Below are 21,890 nucleotides of genomic sequence, written 5' to 3' on the forward strand. Positions count from 1 at the left end.
CATGGTCGAAAATTGATTAAAAATAAGTATTTTTTTATATTATTTTTCATGTATCACCTGGAAATTAAATTCTCAAATAAAATCCTCGGCTTTTCTTCAGAAAATATATTCCTAAAACGAGAAGAACTTCCTTTTACATTATCCGTGGGTATATTTAGGTCACGATTGCATAAGTTTTTACACTAGTTTTAAGTTAACGATGTTATTGGTGTAGTATACTTTCAGAAAACATTATCTTGTTATAATAATATTTATCAATAAAAAAGTAACTACCTATCAGTTAAATATTAATAATAATTAGATATTATTCGAAAAGTCAAAGATAAAAATAATGGAAATATGAATATATGTTGAGTTAGGTAATAAGTTATTACTAATATTTAATAAGTAATAACGTACGTTTAATATAATACTATTTTTTTTCAATATAATATGTATAGATTTTTGTAATACTTATGCAAAATTTTATATTTCATATCAATTCAATATAATAAAATGCAAAATATGTTTGTCTTACCTATAATAGGGCTATAGCTACTTTTTAAATTAATAAAGAAAAATATGCAAATGTAATGAATGCATATAATTCAGGATTTTATACTTATTAGTTAAATACTTAAATATTTCACCACTGTATTATATAATATATATACATTATTATTATAATACATAATATCATATAATTGATCACTTATCAACTTTCCTTTTTAATATTTTTATTAATGATTTACCTAATGTTATTAAAAAAATCTATAGTACTAAACTCTTAAAAATAATTAATAAAATAATCAAGATGCTATAAATTTACAGATTTTAGTAACTTGCAAAATTGATGTGGAAGAAATCATCTTTTTTAAATATTAATGATGTAAGATTCTGCTGTTTAATTTAAACAAGAACCCAATTATTTTTAACTATTCTATTTTAAATTCTAATATTGAACTTGTCTCTAATTTTAATGATCTTGTGATTATTTTTGATACCAAACTAAATTTTTCTTACCATACTGAATTTATTAAGAATAAAACAATACTTATCCTTGGTTTTATCAAACGCACATGTAAAGATTTAGTGATCCTTTTGCTTTAAAAATTCTTTAATTATTGTATCTTTTTCTTTCGAACCTTGAATATTGTCCACTTATCTGGATTCATAATACCTACGTTAAAACAAAATTAAATTATTGATTCCGTACAAAATAACATTTTGTAATGTATGTCTTTTAAATTTTAAATGCAACATACAAAAGTCAAAACATGGTTCATATGATAATATTTTAAATTACTTATATTTTATTCTCCTTAAAGACAGACGCTTATACAGTTGCTCTCCAATTCTCTACATAAATTAATATCTGGCTTGACCGATTACCCAGAACTACTTTGTTTAATTAATTTTAAAATTAATTCTTTTAACTTTAGAAATGTTGAGCCTTTTTATCCTAATTATTCTGACAAAAATTCTATGTTAAACTCTCTGATAATCTGTTAATGTTTGTAGGCAATACTTATACTTTTGATTTCAACTAGTTAAGTTATTATTTTAAAATTTTCTTAGTTCTGTTTAATATACTGTATTTAATTTATTTAGTTTAATATAAAATATGTACTATAATTATTGTTATATATTTACATTTTGTACTACAATTATTTTATTATCTGTATATCTTACGACTGTAGTAAAGTTAACCATATTGTATAAGGACAACGTCCGTTTAATAATAATAATAATAATAAATAAATAATATACATCATTCAACTTTAAACAGTTTTATTTACATATCATAAATAATGTGAGCTGAATTCTGTTATTTTTTTCATAAATATATGCATTATCTAGATTGGCCCAGCTTTGTAAAACTTATTGCCCTATATAAAGTTTAGTTATATTACTCTATCATCGTAAATAAGGCAATATAGATACATATTACATAATATAAATTATATTTAATATTTATTGAACTGTTAAGAAAATTACATATTAATATATATTATAGTTATTATACACAATGTCGTTCATTTTTTCTCTTGGTGTACATTGTATGAACATGATATGCACGCAACAGTATGCAAATTTACGTCAAAACGTATATTTGAGTATTAATAGTCACCGCTTAAAGTCTACTTGACCAAGAACATATTTCATACTTAGTGGTTTTGTTATTAAATACATTATTCGATTGTTATAACAATTACAAATAACATACATGAACACCTGCATAACATATACGTTACTTAACATATCATTGATAACTGAATGATCGTTTTAACAGTATTCACTGTCTCGGAAAATATTAAAATTACAAAATTTTTGAAAACCAGTTATAAGTAGTAAGTACCAAGTTATATTTTTGAATGATAGCATATTTTTACTTAATATCAGAATATTTTTCTTAGAATTTTGAAATATAAACATTGAAATTTAAACAAGTTATAACATGAATTTGAAGGTTAAATGAGTGGAATGTGTAACACAGAAATACTTCACAAAATGTTGATCTAATCAACTAATTTACTTAACAATGTCTTGACTTATAAAAATTTAATACTGATACAGAAAATAATTCTTTCGATATATGAGAGATAAATGTACTATATCAATGTGTTATAGGCCCTGATATAAAAAATACTAAATACTGAATCTGATAAATTACAAGATTTTTTTTGTTGATAAAATACCATTTTACTTACATATATAAAAAAAAAATAATAGGCCTCTAAATCTCAGAACCGAACCCCCTGCCACCTTAACAATCCAGAATTGCTTGTGCGGCCTACTTAAACACCATTTTCTGTGTTCAATGACAATTCAATTAGCTATGGAAATAACACGAGACAAATTAAAAATCTTATTCGAATAAATTATGATAATTTTCGTTTAATTTCTAAAAATAGAAAATAAATATTTCTTCTTTGGAAATCAGTTTTCTAAGCAAAAAATAAATAAATAAAAAATGATACAAAACACACCTACGAATATATTTCGATTTAAGATACTTGATACAAATTGACATCCATCAAAAATTACAGTACACAAGTATAAATCATCAAAATATGTATCCGAAACACTACTCCTACCTTTACGCATATATTTTCTATATTATAAATTTATAAAATACCCAGCCATTTACCATATTAACCGTCTCTACACCACGGCGGGCAAGACTTAACGGATAGTTACAACGGCGGCATTACAACCATGACCACCGTGAAGGGGCTGGAGAAAATCTACGCAGACTTTCATAAGGCATAAATACACAATTCTGCAGCCAAAAAAAAAAAAATAATAATAAAAAAAATACGGACTCGCGTGAGCAATTTATATAATAAGCAATTAAATTTACAGTTTTTGTACGATACTATTATTAGATGTGACTTAATGAAGGTTCGTATTTATAAAAACTACTATGTGGATACCAAAAAAACGTTGTTTTTTTCAGCGGAAACCATAATATGTTTTATATTATGTGGGCACAAACAATAATATTATTATATTCATGAAGAACTGTCGTGTCGCTGCCGCGGGGTCTTTGTGGAATGAAACCGTAAACAGCCGAAGACATTGGATACAATAAACGGAAAAAAAAAATAATACGCCAAAACTCGTTTACGGGATTCTGGGATCCGATTTCCAAACTGTAACCGTCCGCGGGGCAAGCTCAACCTATTATTATCACATTTTCGCACAGCATATCCGTCGTGCGGTGTGCGCTGATGATATTACACACATATTTTATGCATATTATATACGCATATCATTTATTTTGTCCGAAAATCAGTCCGGTGTATTTGTTTTCGTTTTCAATCGGTATTCGGTGATGCCGAAGCGCGGTAAATAGTAAACACACAGCCGCGGTACTGCCGGCACTCCTGTGACTTGTTAATAAATAACAATAATACCTATCGGTACCTATTTGTGTAAAAAAATTATCGTCCAATAGCTTCGCGGCGCGCCTGCGCGTGCATAATCGTTAACCCATTATCGTATGTATTATTTGATTTTTGACGTACCGTAAAAAACTCATAAAAATACCTGTAACATAATATTTTCTACAAGGTGATTCACCGAGCATGCTCAACCCCATTTTTCCTCAATATTTAAGGAATTTATTTATATTTTGATTATTTCTGATTTTTTTTTAATCCATCCAGTAAAGTTTACGTTTTAACTATAAATTGTAAAGCAGATGATTTTTTTGAAAATGTTGATATATCCGATAATTATAGTCTTAAAAGATAATATAGATTTTTATAGATTTTTATAGATTCATAATCAAAAGATAAAACGGGGTGTGAGCTTACATGCAGTGAAACATTCTGTATATGCCATGGGAAATACACGTTTCAAACTGGTCAATCCAGGTCTCCATTATATTATTATTATTATATATGTAACTCCATTATACTATTACTATTATAAGCTTATACCTATAGATGATGCACACATTCTTCGGCGATAGTTTCACGCGATGTTTATTAATTATTATTAATAATTAATAACGTATGACTTAATATGTGCAATAAAAAATTATGCGGTCTCGGATCCGTCATGATAACATTTATGCCTCCAAACGAATTGTGGGTAATTAAAGCTTGTTTTTCGGCAACGATTATTGGGTCAATCGGTCAATTATATTTTTCCGATGAAGTTACACAGGTAATATATGACTTTGGCCGTGCTAAAGAGCGAGAGAATACGAAAACCGCAGCTTAAAAATGTGGTAATAAACACTGTTTTTTTTTTATTGATATTATTACTATTATATTTAGACATGACCTCATGACGTCATTTCAATTAGGTTCATACTTTCGTTGTCACTACAATCGCTTGTACAGTTACTTTACACGAAAAGTCCGCGTATTTGCATATACCTATAATATTACATGGAACAACAATATCTATAGTCAATTCAAAAACTCGTACAGATACGAAATTCCCATATAAGAATATTGTATTGATCACCTTCAGACGATATTTATTGTAATTACCTAGGTCGTAGGTGTAATAATTGTACCTCGTTAATATTGTGGTACAATAGGGTCATTTGGCTGGTCTGGGATGGGCTCCATGACACTAAAATGAGGTTAGTAAAACACTCATCGGTATACGTAGACATAGGTACAACATAATTATTTGAAAAGTGTGTACAAACTCTTTTTATTCGATAGAATCTCGTCGGTAGGTACATTCGATTAACTTACAACACTAAATTAAATACGTTTTTTTTCACGGTGTATAATCATATAAATAAGCCTTAAAATAAATTAAAGTAAGGATACGAATAGTAAAAAAAAAAAAATAAATAAATAAATAAATAATAATAAATACAAAAAATAGAATTAAATTAATTAAAATGTACACGAAAAAAATCATACATGGTTCGGCGTTTGTGAACAAAAAAACATTTTGGAAGACAGACTTTTTTTTTATCATGAAAAATCCAGGTTAAACGATATAAAAACAAAACATACAATTTTCAATAGCGTATTAAAATTAAGATACATATTTTTTGTACTCGTCGTTAAAAAAAGCTCAGTGCTTATCAATAATTTCACATCATGATTAAACTAATAAATATATGAATACGAATGTCTTTTTATTATTTCTTAAAATAATTATCATTTAAACTTACAATATTATGGAACACACAATCATCAATAATTAAATATAAATATTATTGTTTTTTTTTCATTTAGAATACAAAAATCGCAACATCTTAAAATATTTATTTGAAATTCAACGCATTATTAAATTTTCTTATATTTTTATCCTAAAAAAAGTCTTCCAAAAATATAATATACTTTATAATATTATATGTTTATATATTTATGATTTTTTTCCATTTGAAATACTGTCTTTTTACACAAATTTATACACTTGATTTATTCTAAAAAAAATAAATAAATTTTCAAAAATTTATGAGCGTTGTCGTTTTGCATTATTACTTATGAATAATGATTAAAAAATATTCCTATAACTAAGTAGGTCACACACTACCTCTATGATAGCTACCTAACTAATCAGTCGAATTTGATATATTTTTTTATATATTATTATTACATTTTAATTCTGATTCCGCCAGTGTTTTGTACATACTAAACACTAATAAGTGTGATGGACTTTCTACTTACGATCGTAGAGAGATCTATTTAATGAACACAAAATAAATTATTTAATAATCTTATTTTAAAGGGTGATTGGGGAAAGGAGTATACCTAAAATCGATCATTTTAAAACTCGCGGGTGAGAATAGTAGGTGAGTTTATCGACAGAATTACTTTTAGAATAATAATTTTAAAAAATTTTATACCGAAGCCGTGTTAACTTTGTTTCATCTAAAATTGTTTAAACAACGGCAGTATAAATATTTAATATACATATAAATAGGCGATTAGTTAAGAGTACAAAAATAAAACACTAAATATTTTGAAATCATACATGAAAAAAAGTTGTCAATTAAAAAATAATACACACATATTCCTTATTTTTGGGGGAAAAGAGATGTTTTTCACTATAATATGTACAGAAAAAAGTAAAAACAAAAAGAAAACAAATTATAACAAAAATCGTGATTAAAAATTGATGCTTATACCTAGGGTTTTCTTATAAACGTAAAATGATTACTTAAGTCCTATCCAAATAAAAAATAAAACGATAATCGTATGTTATATAAAGCTTCTTTGGCAATCGGGTGAAATTCGGGAAGTGTAGTTGTGTGTATGATAATTTGTGTGTATGGAGGAGAAATAACGAGTTTTTTGGCGGGTTGAGATAAATAGGGCTGGGTAGAGAAGAAAAGTCGAAATCACGTGGCGTGAGTAGCGGCCGATCGACTGCGTATAAAAACGAATATAAAAAAAAAGGAAGTAAAAAAACCTTAACCCTTTTGCTCCGGTGGCAAACGTATACGGCTACTACTGACATTGGTTCTCCTGGTACGGACCGGTTACCATGCAGGGGAACATTGGAAACAGCGTCGTCCACGTGGTGGTGGTCACAGTGGTCGATTTACGTCCACCACTGGCTGACAACAGCGGGTTGGCCGTGGTGGCCGTGGCCGTGGCTGCTGTGCCAGTGCTGCTATTGCAGTTAGTAGATGCGTTGCCCATTTTTCGCACCCTCATTTTCTCCTCCCACTCCTCCCATCCGTGTTTTGGTCTGTTCAAATTTCGGTGCTGGTAGAACACTAGACTGATACGAGTCGGGTGCAGTCTGTCAGGTTTCCGGAGTGCCGTGGTGGCGTGCAGTTCCTGTTTGGCCACCTCGAACAGCACAGAACCGTGACTTAGCGCTATGGCCACGCCACCCATTTGAGAATCCTGAAAAATTGCGCACACAAATGTTTAACAACTGCTTAGATATAAATTACTAAACTAATGTCGAGAAATTAAGTTTGCGATAGATTCATGGGATACATTCGCGATCAAAATGGATGATTTTAAACAATTATTGTTTAAATGGAAAAAATATCTAAATAACACGACTGTAATTAATTATTTTTCTGGTATAAATAGAGGTGTATAGATACCATATGTATTGAATGGATCGGTAATTTAATAAAAAGTAAATTTTATTGTAGATTTCAGAAATATTCGAGAAACTAAATCTAATAATACTATAATAGTAACGAAAATACGTAATGCATCATTAACAGTATATCTAAGTTAAGTTTTTCGTAATTAAAAAAAAATGAAGACTGGTTAATTAATAACTATAATATCTTATTCAATACTAAAAATCTAAGAACTTTCTTCTTCAACGCACTATTTTGCTCACCACATTTAAATAAAAAAGTACATAAGACATACCTTGAAGCATTCTTCATTCTCTATATAATCAGTCACTTCACCGATTGGATGTACTTTAGGCGCCGCTGCAGGTTCGGGCACAACTGAGGGGAAGTACGGTGTCGGTCCGTATAGATCCCATCTTGGAAGCTGGTACTGGGACATCCCCTGTAAGAAACGAAATCTTTATTAATACGTATAATAAGTATATATCATATTTTTTTATAAAAAAAATAAATTTAAATGTGACTTACCTGATTGAACATAGTTGTCGAATCCTGATGGTTAAATCGGGACGTATGCATTTGGAACGGCTGCGGTACTGATGGTGGATACAAATGCGACTGTGGTTGTGGTGGTGGCGGTGGCGGATACAAAAGTGACTGTGGTGGTGTTGGTGGCGGGCACCAGCGATTAGCAGCAGCCTCGGAGTGCAGTGGCAAATACTTTGGTTGCTGACTATAACAATGACTGTACTCTGTTGGGGGGGCGGTGACAACGTTTGTCGCCACCGTCGGATAGGACAGGGCTTGACTAGATTTATAATAACAATTATAGTTGTTGACATTTGCCATCTCAGTCGGTTTCGAAACTGGTCTGCTCTGAGCGTAGCTGGTCGACTGACTATAGTGGTCTGATGGTTTTTGCATCATTGGAGTTAAATTATTTCCGGTCAATGCGGGCTCGACCGGCTTGCCACCAGGCAATCCACCACCGACGGGTGGCCATAGGTTGCGGACGTGATGCCTAGACGGCGGTTGGTAATTTGTCACGTTTGTTTTCGAGTTCATTTCCATCGCCATGCTTGGTGACATAAGGTTATCTATTTAAAATGTTTATTATATAATATTATGATGGCTATGGTGATTAAAAAAAAATGACTGTATCATTTAGCTTACTTTAAATACAATATTTTAAAAATATTAGCTTACCAATATTATTCCATGGACTATATTCTTGAACGTTATAGAAATTAGATGGACTCTGCCCTAGTAATCCTTGATGGTTCCATCGTTGATACATGTTAATCGTTGGGCAATCCAATACAGTTGAAGATATCTAAACTCGACAATGTTTACAATTAATTTTTATGTTTACGAAGAACATGAAATGTTATGCCGAGACATACTTGTGAACTTTGTACTTGTGTATCACTATTTTGTTCAGGTTTTTGTGGTCCTATGCTTGTTGGTGCTCCTCTAGGAGATTCGGGTTCTTCAACTTGGCGTTTCTTACGTCTACATGGTGTCAGTGGTACGGATCTAACTCTTACTTCGCACGGAAATCTATGAAAATTAATTTAATGTACAATTAATAACTGTGCATTATAAATCATTTATAAATTATACTACATACTTGGAAAGCATTTCCACTGAACCATTCTTAAATTTATCACTTTGAGCCTGCTTGTCTCCAAATTCATCCGACTCGTCTACTACGTATAAAGGCAATACATGCAATTGTTCGTCATCGGGTTTTTGAAACCCTCGATGTTTGTTCAATGTTACCACCTAAACGTTATCATGAGTTTAAAGTAAAATATTTTTAAGATAATAAATCGTTATAATTAATTAACTTACGACTGTACAGCCATTGTGCATGTTGTGAAAGTCTCGGTGAGCGTGAGCACAAAAATCTATACAAGCTGTAACACTTGCAAAAGGACGACCAGGTTTAAAACCTAATCTACAATCTGACGCTTCACGTTCACATTGTATTTGGTTGTTGTACGAACGTGGCGCTAATGATTTGTATAGAGGCGACAAATTAGTAGCTAGCATTTGCAATCGTTCTTCTAACTCTTGTTCCTAATTTAATTAAAAATAAAATAATACATTATTAACATATTACTTGTATATTAGCTCGTACGTAAATTAATTATATCAACTAAATTTACCTCTGTCCGTACAGAAAGTCTGAATTTTCTCACATCTTTACTCCTTGCGTATTTACAACCATTGTAGTACATCGACCAAGAACAACCGAACGAAAATGAAGCTCCACATGTATCTGGGTCAAGGCCCTGACAGGCACATGTTCGTGGATCGTTTGTACCACATCGTCTGGTAGTTGGTACTCCGTATCTATTTCAAATAAATCAATTGTTCGTTAAAAACGTAGGTAAACAACGTGAGTTAATTAAAATGTTATATCAATATTCAACACGCACTTGTTTAGCTTATGCGATAGCATTGTATACAGATAATCGGCCTCGTCGGATAATATGCCTTCCCACGATACAATACAAATAACAATCCAGGAATGTTGACATTTGTGCCCTCGTCGGTTTTTAACAACTATTAAGAGTTTTTCGTCTATCGATGAACGCCGTATTACCCATTTGGCCAAAGGACAGCCTTGTGTGGTTTTGCCTTCTTTACCAGTATACAATACCTATATAAATCAACACCAACAATAAAATTAATAACCACCAATAACTATATTATATATAATTTTAAGATTTTAAAATTAAGTAAATATTAGTCATGATAAGACATTTTCTTACCTTTTCCATCCGTATGCCTTTTCCGCGTATACCAGACATATTTTCCATATTTGTTCTTAGTTCCACTAAACTATTAGCCGAACCCAAATGAGTGTAAAACGGTCCGGGTTCTGGTGGCGCTTGGTCAGTTGGGAAACAATTGCAATCAGGAACCGTAGCTTTGACATTAGTTTTTTGTCTAAAATAAATCATGCATTTATAAAACATAATACTTTAAATTATAATAAATTATAATAATATAACATACTTATCATCTAAATTATCAGAGCATTGACTATTATTCAGGCCATTCTCTTGTTTCACTTCCACTGGATCTATCTCTTCGTCCAACGTCTTTAATCTATGACAACACCCGTCAGACAAATGTTTAGTTGTTGGAGTATCTGTACCACCCATTCGACAGCACCATGGACCCTCCACAACATCAATAGGATTAGGTCCACCACTGCCACAGAATACATAACCATTCTTTTGGCTCACTCTAGGATCGATTCCAAAAGGTAATCGGTGTAATCTCATTTCATACGGTATTTCAATGAACTCTTCTTTAACATGACTGTATTTTTGGATTTCTAGACTTTCTTTATAATCATAAATAGGTTTCTGTTGGATCTGCTGATCTTTCTGTTGTTGTTGTTGTTGTTGTTTTTCTTTTGGTTTTTTTTGTTCATTGTGGTGGTGGTAGTGATGGTATTTCGGATGTCGTTCGACTTCCGAATAGAAGCCACCACCCTCAGTAGCTAAGCTCCGAGGATGGTGGCCTTGGACTAAAAAATTATTGCTAATTAAGTTTTGTTTGGAGTCCGCCAGATATTGTTGGTGATCAGATTGATTCAATGGACTCTTGGCATCTCCACTGTCGTCGTTTCTTTGTTGACGCTGAAGCGCTTGATGCTGTTGCATTATTTGTTGTCGATGCAAATGTTGTTGGTGTATCTGCAGTTGATTATGCGTTTGTTGCATACTTTGATGATGCTGTTGTTGTTGTTGTTGTTGTTGTTGTTGTTGTTGTTGTTGTTGCTGCTGCTGCTGCTGCTGTTGCTGTTGTTGTTGCTGCTGCTGCTGCTGCTGTTGCTGTTGTTGCTGCTGCTGTTGTTGCTGCTGCTGCTGTTGCTGTATTTGTTGTTGCTGTATCTGTTGCTGATGATGCATTTGTTGATGGTTGTTTTGGTCTTGCGGACTATGCCTCTGTTCAGTTTGATACTGATCATTGAGATACTGCTGATGCTGTGCAGCACTTTGTTGTGCTTGTTGTTGGGCTTGTTGTTTAGCTTGTTGTTGTGCTTGTTGTTGCGCTTGTTGATGTGCTTGTTGCTGCTGAGCTTGCTGTTGATGCTGAACTTGTTGCTGAATTTGCACCTGTTGTTGTTGTTGCTGCTGCTGCTGTTGCTGCTGTTGTTGTTGATGCATATGTTGGTGGTTATTTTGTTCATTGGAATTATGTTCTTTTTGATACTGATCATTGAGATATTGTTGATGTGGAGATTGTTGTTGATCTTGTGGTCTATCTTGTAAATATTGTTGTTGTTGATATTGTTGTTTGTTAAGAATCATTGATTTTATTCGATTATTTAAGTTGCTTTTTTCAGACACTGGTGTTGACGTATCATATTGATTATTTGACTGGCCCCATACGCCAGTTGCTGGAGAGTCCGAAACTCGATTTCTCTCCTCCCCTATGGAATTTCCATCATTTTTACCTGGGTACCTGTTAACAACAATAACGCATTTTAATAAATATATTATCATTTTTAAAGTATTTTAATTTTAAAAATGTTATTATAATTTAAAAGCAATAAATAGTATGATTATACAATATATTAAGTATAAATCAATATAAAATAATAAACTTTATAGAAATATGAATTAAATTGATTACTATCTAGATTCTAGAACTTTAAAATAATAGATATAATTACATTTTGCATAATTTTAATATTATACTAAATAATAACGAAAAATAAATATAATATAAAAACTAGTAATAGCGATTTTTTACCCATTAGAGTTGTGTAAACTCTGTTGCGATTGGGGAGGTTGTTGAGGTGGGTACCCAGGTATCGCGTTTCCCGCACCGGGTTGACTAAAACTGTTATTAACTACTTTGACAGATGCGTCGTTGGACGAATCCAAGGTTTGAGAAGATGGTGATTGTTCTTGTACCTAAAAATTAATTTAATAATAATGGTTATTAAAATAAAACTATATATAGGTATTAGGTGTACATATAACTTTAAAGAAAGGAATAAGTATACGTACAGTCTGGGAAATATGATTGTAATTCGGTGTTCCGTTAACAAAATCTGTTCTACCCGAAGTCTCCAAGTACTCTACGTTGCCGTTTATAGTAGGCGCAACGTTCGGCACACCATTGATTAATGAACTAGTGGTTACTTGGGTGGGTTGATGAGCGAAACCATTGCTAACTTGAATGAACCCGGTTGTCGGCGTTTGAGCCGCGCTAACCGTTTGATATCCCGGTTGGTTATAAACGTTTGGTGGAGCGTGAGTAGAATAATGTAAAGTGTTGGCAGGCGAATGGTATCGTATGTCTTCTAATTGAATTTGTTGGCCAACATACTGAGGTTGAGGCGATTGAGTGACAGCTGTCCATCCTATAAAAATATTACATTAATGTAATATGACTTGAACAAATGTATTTAGGCATGAATAAACTTTTTTATGTTATTATTTTGATTTTTTTTATCAAAAGTTTATTATATAATGTGTGCATTATTATTTGCGTGTTATCGTACTAACCCAATGCGTTTCCGTCAGTTGAGTGCCACACAGTGGCTGGCGTTCCGAACCTGCTGTCTCTAAACCCGATGCCATTGGGATCGGATTCCATAATGCTGACTGCCTGGTTGCCGTAAAAACCAGCCCCGTTTCCAGACGTCGTCAATACCGTACCGGAAAGCTAAAATAAAAACAAACATAATATTATAATAATATGAGCCACGGGGATACCAAAGTATCAGTGATTCGAGTGATATCCTACCGAATTATGATGTGATTCGGTCATGACCACTGGCGATCCAGGAGCTCCGTTCAGTGGAGTTGATGGCCCGGGGGAATGTTGTTGTGCACCGGAGTTACCGGATATCGATCTGTTGCCCTTATTTCTGTATGCCTGTTACAAATATATCTCCGATCAATAAATAACATATTAACGTGGCACAAATAATATACTATGACAAAACGTAAACAGACTGTTGATAATGTAAAGAAAAAAAATGGCTGTTTGGGTTTAATAATAGAAATAACTGCACTGTGTGTGGGCGTGCGGGTATTTTTGATTCAGTGCCAAGCAACTTTCACGGGTTTTCATCAATGTGCGTCGGTGGTTTTCGTCTCTCTATAATAGTCCGCCTTTCGACAACTATATATACTACTATACTACTACAACTACTAATACTAAACTACTTAAAACTACTACTGACTGGTGATGATGCTGCATCGCAGCCAGAGATCGCGGGAAATGCGCTCGGGGGATTTTACCCGACCTTCCACAATCGTTTTTCGAGAAACACACTTGTTACGCGCCATTTTCACAACCCGCACAACATATATATAAGCACGCGTATATATTGTATTATACTATACAAATTCCATACCCCGAGGGATAATAAAAGAATGGGTGTTCGGTGAAGTGTGTATGGCGGGGAGGAGTGAGTCGACGACTTTAAGCACATTGTTTTCGGAATTCAAAAGCTCTATTATTTGAAGTGGGTCCAACTTGTTCATATATATAATATATATATATATATTATAAATGACAATTTATACGAATGGAATAGAGACTTTCTTGTGGTTTAACTTGAGTCACAGCTGTCTGTGCATGACGATAACGTTGACTACTACCTATTTATCGGTACATACTATATTACAACTACTATGATTTGATCGGTTTATCTCTAAACGACTGTTCGATAAAATAATTATAATTAAACGTGCATAAACGAATACATTCCTATAATTGTTTTCATAGTAATCTTAAAGATAATTATCGATGACCGAAAAAAAATGTTCTTAGGTATATAATTATTACTTATACAGTTATACCTCTATAATAATGTATAATCATTAATCATTGATCAAACAAAATTTAATATTTTACAATGATATCTGTATGTATTGATCACATTAATCAAAATAAATAAATTCTTTGATCAAACTACGCGTTCGCGGGTACGCGGCAAGCTAAACAAATTATTATCATAATCTTCTTAAAATAATCAAATCAATGGTCGGTAGGCTAATGATATTATATCATAATATAATATAATTCATGTATATATATATGAAGTTTAAATTATCACACTGTTAAATACTTATTCGTTTATGTCCTCATTAAAACAGATTTGTATAACAAACATAATACTATTATCTTTTACTTTTAAATAATAGACCAACATACGAACAGAATTGTATAAACAGATTTAATAAATGTATTCTTATAGGTTGTATTCTAATAAAATGTAAATCTACATTATTATGAGAAACTGTGAGATTGTATAGGTACGTTAATTAAAAAGAATAATTTACAAATAAACCTATTTTCTTATTTTTACATTAATTACGTTAATCATAAAAATTTTAATTTTAATTATCTTGTCCACTTCCTACATCTTATATAATAATATATAGTAATAACTGATAATCGTTATAATTTTTAGGCCAGTTAGATAAGTTTGAGTGTTGTGAGAACAAACAAATAACACGTAAGACAGACTTTTGACCTCGGATGGTATACTTATACACTCGTAATATAAAATCACCTGGATAATATATTTTCGAATATTTTAATATACATATTATATATTTATATATATTCACCATACATTAACGGTACGGCAAGCGGTAGGCTGTTCTATTAAGTATAATATACGATACCATATTATAACATATTGTGTTGTATACGCACGACGACGACGTAACATATATACATATTATACGATCGTAGAACGTGTGCGACCGAGGCCACTGCACGAAATTACCATGAAACATCAATAACGTGAACTGCGATTACTGCCGTACAATATAATACTTCCATAATTTAAACCCACCGTGTTTTAGAGAAAAAACTAAAACTGCGACTACCTAACTACCGAACAACGGTTATAATACTCTCCTGAAATTCGAAATACTCAGAATAATATGACATAAAAAAAACATAAAATTAAAAAAAGATAAAACTTAAAAAAAATTATAACAATAAAAAGTTAAAAATATTTATTTGTTTCAAAAACGTCTTCAAGTAACGACTTACAAATTATATGGAAAACAATGTAAAAAAAACGTTGTTTTTTAAAATGATAGGTGTTTTACAATAAATAAACCACCAACATATCATTATCGTTTAATCACGCGGGTGCAACCATAATATTATCAAACGTTACAATACTCGCGTTCTCACATTAATTTATTATTATAATTATCACCTGCAGAATTCAATACACTATATATGTGTTGTAGTACGACTGTACCGTTTGCCTAGGGCCGTTATCGTTTCCCCTCCGAGACGTGCCCGTCCACAGAGACGACCGAACTGTTTTTAGCGTTTTCTACCTTGAAAAGCTTCGCAAGAGAGTGTCGGTAAGCGCCTATCTTCTACCGTAAGTGTATATAATTTCACTGCAGCACCGTTGTATTATAATATATCGTACCCACCGAAATCACAACCCGTCTAATCGTCCTCTCCTTTACGGACATCCGTAGCGTAAAAAACAGTACCTACCTCTTCCTATAATGTATTGCTTGCGCGGACTCGCTCGATCGGCTAAACCGCGTATACTCGTCGTGTCTACTACCGTTTCCGTCTTTCGCAGCCCATCGTACGCGATTCGCGGGTGTATAATAACATAATAATAAGGTAACTGCACGATTTTATTACAATTTATTGCTGTCGTAGCTGGAGACGCGTTTGAATAGAATTTCGGCGGCGGAGTGCACGGCGAGAGCGCATTCTACGATATCAGCGGAGGTCTGACCGTGTGGTATTATCAGTAAACCGCGACTGTCCTCCGCCCGCGCCGACATACCGCTGCCGACGCCGCCGTTCCAGCCCTTCCAGTCGTCCGAACGCGCGAGTGCATATTATTATATTTGTATTATTATTATTATTATTATTATTATTATTATGAGTAGTAGTCGTAGTAGTAGTAGTAGTAGTAGAAGTAATAGTAGTATTAGTAGTATTAGTAGTAGTGTATCCAGCGGGCGCGCGCGCGCACTCAGTCGACGTCGACGTCGAGGCCACCGCAGTGCGGCCGCGGCCCCGCGCCATAATTATCGCGCGCTACGTCCCGCGCGACTTCGTCGTCTTTGAAACGACGTCGTGTTTTTTATTATTAGGCACGTTATTGCTCTCGGTGGATGGTACGACTACATTACGCGTCGGCTCCGAATGCTCCGATATTTTTTTGTGGAAAGGGTTTGTACGTTATTCCTAAAAATTCGCCGGGAACGCGCGTCATTCATATCTAATACGTATACGTCAAATGTCCATTCGTCGTCGTCGTCGCGTGTTCCCCTCTCGATCGGAGCACCGGTGATTGGGTATGAGTATACGTTAATTGTTGCAGTAGCCACCTATTATACGACCATTATTATAACTATAACGTCTGTCCGTTATCGTCGTAAAGTGCGGTAGTCGCTTGCCCGCCACCCCGTCCCGCGCGCTCATCGCCCACACCGGCCGGCTGCCGCCGCCGCCGCCGCCGCCTCTGAATTACGTGCGTACTGTACGCTATTTGGGTCACGTCACACTTATCGCAGAGGTACGGGTCGTCGACCAGTCGTCCGATAATTAATTATTGTAATTTATAGGTAATAATAATAATACACACACGGATCGGCCACGAGCTCGATAATATGCCCACTCAATAATATTATATTAATATATTATTACCCAGTCAATCACGGTTTGTCTGTAATATAACGATTTATAATACAATATTATAGCTGATAGTCGTGACGTATCATCATCTATAAGTGGTGTGCAGGCCGTATTATAACGTATACGCACGAATTCGGGTGCTAAATTGTAAAATTGTTCTGCAGTTATCGGTATACGTTTACATGATAAGTTATCAACCGGCTTCCACATAGGCAACCACGTATGTTCGACGCGAGATCGTCGTTTCCCGAAAATAGATCATTATTCACATATTATATTATTAATTATAATAATTTATTATAATTTACAGTCTTACTCGCAGCATTAAAATAGCTATTTACAATTTATACCTACAATGTAAGACTACTGGAGATATATTATCTTGTACGTGCGTGTAGATAATGGCAAAAATAAAAAATATGCTTTGCCATTTTGACCGACCGTGAAATAATTAAATAAAAAAATTGTGTAAAATATAAACCTATAAGTTACGTCGTAAATTGAAACTTTTATTTTTAATGGTTTCAACGACAATCTTTCCTTGATTAATAACCCGGCCTCACCTATCACGTAGCATAGTGTTCTTAAACATTTTGTCGATTACCTGCCATACTACCCCTTTAATACAGATTTAATTAAAAATGTTTTTCCTGAAAAATCCATCAATACCTCAATTTCTGTATATTATGTAATATAGTATAAATATTTATCAACAAAATCATTCGCTGATGATTATAAACATATGTCTTAAGTCTATCATATTATTATAAATGTCCTTTAGACTTTTCTATACTTTACAGACCAACTATTCTGAAACGATTTAGTAAAAAGGTAGGTATACTTCTGAACTTCTTATAAAAAAATATTGATTTTCCAAAAACAATTCATATTACCACGCATTATCTTAATAATAACTAATGCATAACAGATTTTACTATTTTATTGTTTTCTTATTTTTGAAGGGTAAAAATTTCCAATGCCTAAAAATAAATTTGCACTGCACGTATATTGCAATACGCGTAATAATAATATTCTACGTCGTAATTATCAGCCTGCAAAACTTTGCCGACAGCCGTAATACCACCAATATTTATTACATAATTTAGATCTCCGAAAGATTTTTCCATATTTATAATTACATTTGTAATAACATGATAACAAATTATATGCAATAAAAAACGATATCAATCAGCGGAATATTAATGGCCTTTATTTTTGCGTTTTTCCAAACTCTATTTAAAATATAAATTGTAGTAAGAATTTTTATTCGTAATTCACACAGCTGTATACCAATTTTATCTTATTTTATTTTTATGCAAACAATATTTTTACTGTCATTTTGATGAATTTACAATTATCTCAATAACGGTCAAAACATTATGTTCCTCGTCAAACCTATTCGCGATTTGTCATTACACTGACTACCGGATTTGGCGTGATGTATATTATGCCTGATAACGCTAGGTAAAACAACTGTCCAACCTAGAATAATAATATTGAAAAATTTTGAAATTCAAAAACTGTCACAATTTATAGGCAAGCAACTAAAGCGCATAGTCAGACCACGTGTAACACATACCATATTAGTACATCACCTTATCTAAATAATGTATAACGATCGTCACGTTCAATCTTTCTCGATAAATAGCTCAAAACCAATTATGTGGATCAAAAGCATATTATACAGAATTTCATAGAGTATAATTTTAAACTTTAAAATTAAATAAATAATCAGTCACCAAATAGCAAATAGTGACTTATTAAAAATGTGAATAAAAATTCAAAACAATAATATAATAACATTTAATTTAAATAAAGTAATTATTATGTGTGTAAAAAAAAACCATATATATAATGTAACTCATTTGACTCTTTCCTAATCGTGTATCTATGATTTAAATCGTAGACGGTTTTTTATAAGTAAAAAATGAGAATTTAAAAAGTAAGAAATCGTATATAAAGTTAGTTAACATATTAATAATTATAAAAACCTAAGAATTTATCTTTTTTTTTAATAAAACATAGATCATAAATTCATAACAATTTTTGGGGATATAATTTATAGTGTAGCTAATTTCCAAATCTAAAGTAATATCTATATTTGCTATTCAAATATTCAGTAAATACAAATTTCCCGATTGCAAAATCACAATGGCATATTTGGATAATATATTGGTAAAAATGTTAGGTATAGGTACTTATACTAAATCAGATATTCTAGTAGGTAAGTTTATATAGATTGAAAAAAAAATAATTACAATAATAAATCAATACAAGCGACACGGCATTAACCTCGTTTATTTTTTAACTACGAAAACCGCTGAGGTTAGCATTAAATAAATCGTTTTTTTGGAAATAAATAAGTTATATCAATAATTCCGCCATTTTAGTAACACTATAATATAAAATCGATTGCAAACCGACCAAAACATAAGCACATTATCTATTTTCATTAGCCAAATTAAAATTTAAGGTTTCTAAAACCTTAATAATTTACGATATAAAGATTACGAAAAGAATTAGAATTTATAAGATCTATAACACCGTTAATGGTATACTTACAAACTATAAACAAATGTCATTAAAATACAATACAGAAATTAGCAGTTCTTACTGCAAATATAAATACATTATATTATAATGGTACCTATACTATATATAGAGTATAGACGAAACATCATCTCGATACAAACAATACATGGTTCTTACATAAAGACTATATTCTTAATGAAACGAAATAAAATCTGATGCTATATAACACAATGTCTTTCTAGATAAAGGTCGCCGGCGTTTTCACACATATTATTTGGATTATATGACATGCTACAAACACCGTATGTTCACACCACGAATGAGCCATGAACAGTTGTTATGACATCCGTTCGGAACAAGTTAAATCTAAAATATTATAGCTTATGGAAGCCGTCGATAGTAGCGAGTGAAAAAAAAATATATACCGATATACAATATAATAAACACGAAAAGTAGGTACCTACTACATATAATATGTTCCGAAACGTATCAAATTACCGGATGTACCAGTTCTCAGATACTCGAAACTCGAAAGTGCCATTTAATATAAAACCAATGGAATTTGACTCCTAGAGCACGGGTTAGAAAAAACAATAATTATAACAATAACATTATGTGTATTACGTGGTATACCCCACTAATCGATTCATTCTTCATTCTTCAATCGTTGCATTCGATCTTTTGAATTATTAATCAAACACGCGTCAATTGAATTTCGGATACTGATGACCAACGTCGTTTTTCAATCAACGTCCAGTATAGAGTAGGGTCAGTTTATTATGATATTGTACGTCTTAAATAAAACACGAAATTAATTGTTCCAATTAGAATATGTTTAACGTGGACGCGCATAAAGGTTGCTATGAATTCGTTTAAAAACATAATATGATGACGAAAAGTAAAAACGATACAATTTTTTTACGAGTCAATAAAAACATTGGCAGTTTTAGTAGTTAACAATAATTAAAATGCATTGTATTTAACATATAAAAAACACCATGAAATATCTGAACGTTTAATTCATTTCGGCCATTACGTCGTCACGTAGATTGTTGCCGCCATACAAATTAAAACGTCAAATTACGTCGAGCCACTTATGCTAAAAAGTAAGTACTGCAAAAAATTTGAGGTCGAATAAAAAAAAAAATTCCAATTAAAAATGATCGCACTCTCGTGAGATAAAATATTGTAATAATGTAAACATCATGTAAATATAATATTATTATTAATTAAAATATTTCCAACGCGTCCCCGCCAAATTCACGCGACGCCGCGCGTTATGTGCAAACACAAGACGGCGTACCCAAAAGCATATTAGGTTGCCTATCAGACAAAAACGGGGTGCTCGCAGAAAACGTTCGGTCGAAAAATCGATCGATGGCCCGGCAGTGTTACCAATCGGATTTTTAGAAGCAATCGATGGACTTGCCGGGTGACGGTAGACTTACGATTCAGTAATAATTATAATAATAATTTATCGCGTCTGTAGGGACGGGGAGGAAATCGCTAAAGCGTATTTTATCGCGGAAAAAAAATAATACAAACCCTATATAACGTCACACCTATTTCACGTACGCCACCGGATTATTCAATTACGTTGTCGGTGTACACAAAACGAGTGATTAGTTTTTTCGGCCGAGGGGCTGCCACCTACCCCCACGAGTCCATCCTCGGCGGACGTTTGTCCGCGTAATGGAGTTTCGCGTGCGCTAGCGTAATTACCGCGAGGCAAAAACGTGTGTTCGGGGCAATTACTACAAATAAGAGGGTGAAACCAGCGATCGGGATGAATGTGTGTACGATTCTCGCACCTCTCCCTCCGCCAACCATCCCCGCAGTCCTAATCAACCTATACAGGGGTGGCCGCGGGATATTATGAAATAATAAATAACGCACGCGAAAGCCGCGCGCCGCAGACGTCGTCGTCTGCCGCAGACTGTGTGTGCAATCGCCGACCGATCGATTCACCGCGACACGATACGAGTCTTCGTCGGCCGACCGCGACGGACCCTCCTCCGATAGTTTCACGACGTCAAAGAATAAATTAAACATTGTCGGTGGAAGCTATTGGTACCATGGTAACCATCACGCGAGCCAGCATCCGTCGTGTGTTTGCAGTGCTTTGTATCCACCGGTCACCCGCACCTAATATATAATTCGTTCC

General features: G+C 33.0%; 1 protein-coding gene across 1 annotated transcript in view; it reads right to left on the minus strand.

The window, feature by feature from the left end:
- Nucleotides 1–5,129: 5,129 nt before the first annotated feature.
- The window catches only part of LOC132921297 (methylcytosine dioxygenase TET), a 44,842-nt gene continuing 28,081 nt past the window's right edge, over nt 5,130–21,890 (minus strand). The window contains exons 4-18 of the mRNA XM_060984245.1: nt 13,295–13,426; nt 13,054–13,213; nt 12,553–12,908; nt 12,293–12,456; nt 10,541–12,001; nt 10,294–10,471; nt 9,958–10,181; nt 9,685–9,871; nt 9,368–9,595; nt 9,144–9,298; nt 8,917–9,073; nt 8,720–8,846; nt 8,042–8,610; nt 7,809–7,955; nt 5,130–7,319 (exon numbers count right to left, since the gene is read on the minus strand). Of these exons, the coding sequence (XP_060840228.1) occupies nt 6,915–7,319; nt 7,809–7,955; nt 8,042–8,610; nt 8,720–8,846; nt 8,917–9,073; nt 9,144–9,298; nt 9,368–9,595; nt 9,685–9,871; nt 9,958–10,181; nt 10,294–10,471; nt 10,541–12,001; nt 12,293–12,456; nt 12,553–12,908; nt 13,054–13,213; nt 13,295–13,426 (4,650 nt within the window). The 3' untranslated portion in view covers nt 5,130–6,914. The remainder of the gene's footprint in view (nt 7,320–7,808; nt 7,956–8,041; nt 8,611–8,719; nt 8,847–8,916; nt 9,074–9,143; nt 9,299–9,367; nt 9,596–9,684; nt 9,872–9,957; nt 10,182–10,293; nt 10,472–10,540; nt 12,002–12,292; nt 12,457–12,552; nt 12,909–13,053; nt 13,214–13,294; nt 13,427–21,890) is intronic.

The sequence above is a fragment of the Rhopalosiphum padi genome, chromosome 2 (assembly GCF_020882245.1).
Source record: "Rhopalosiphum padi isolate XX-2018 chromosome 2, ASM2088224v1, whole genome shotgun sequence".
NCBI lineage: Eukaryota > Metazoa > Arthropoda > Insecta > Hemiptera > Aphididae > Rhopalosiphum > Rhopalosiphum padi.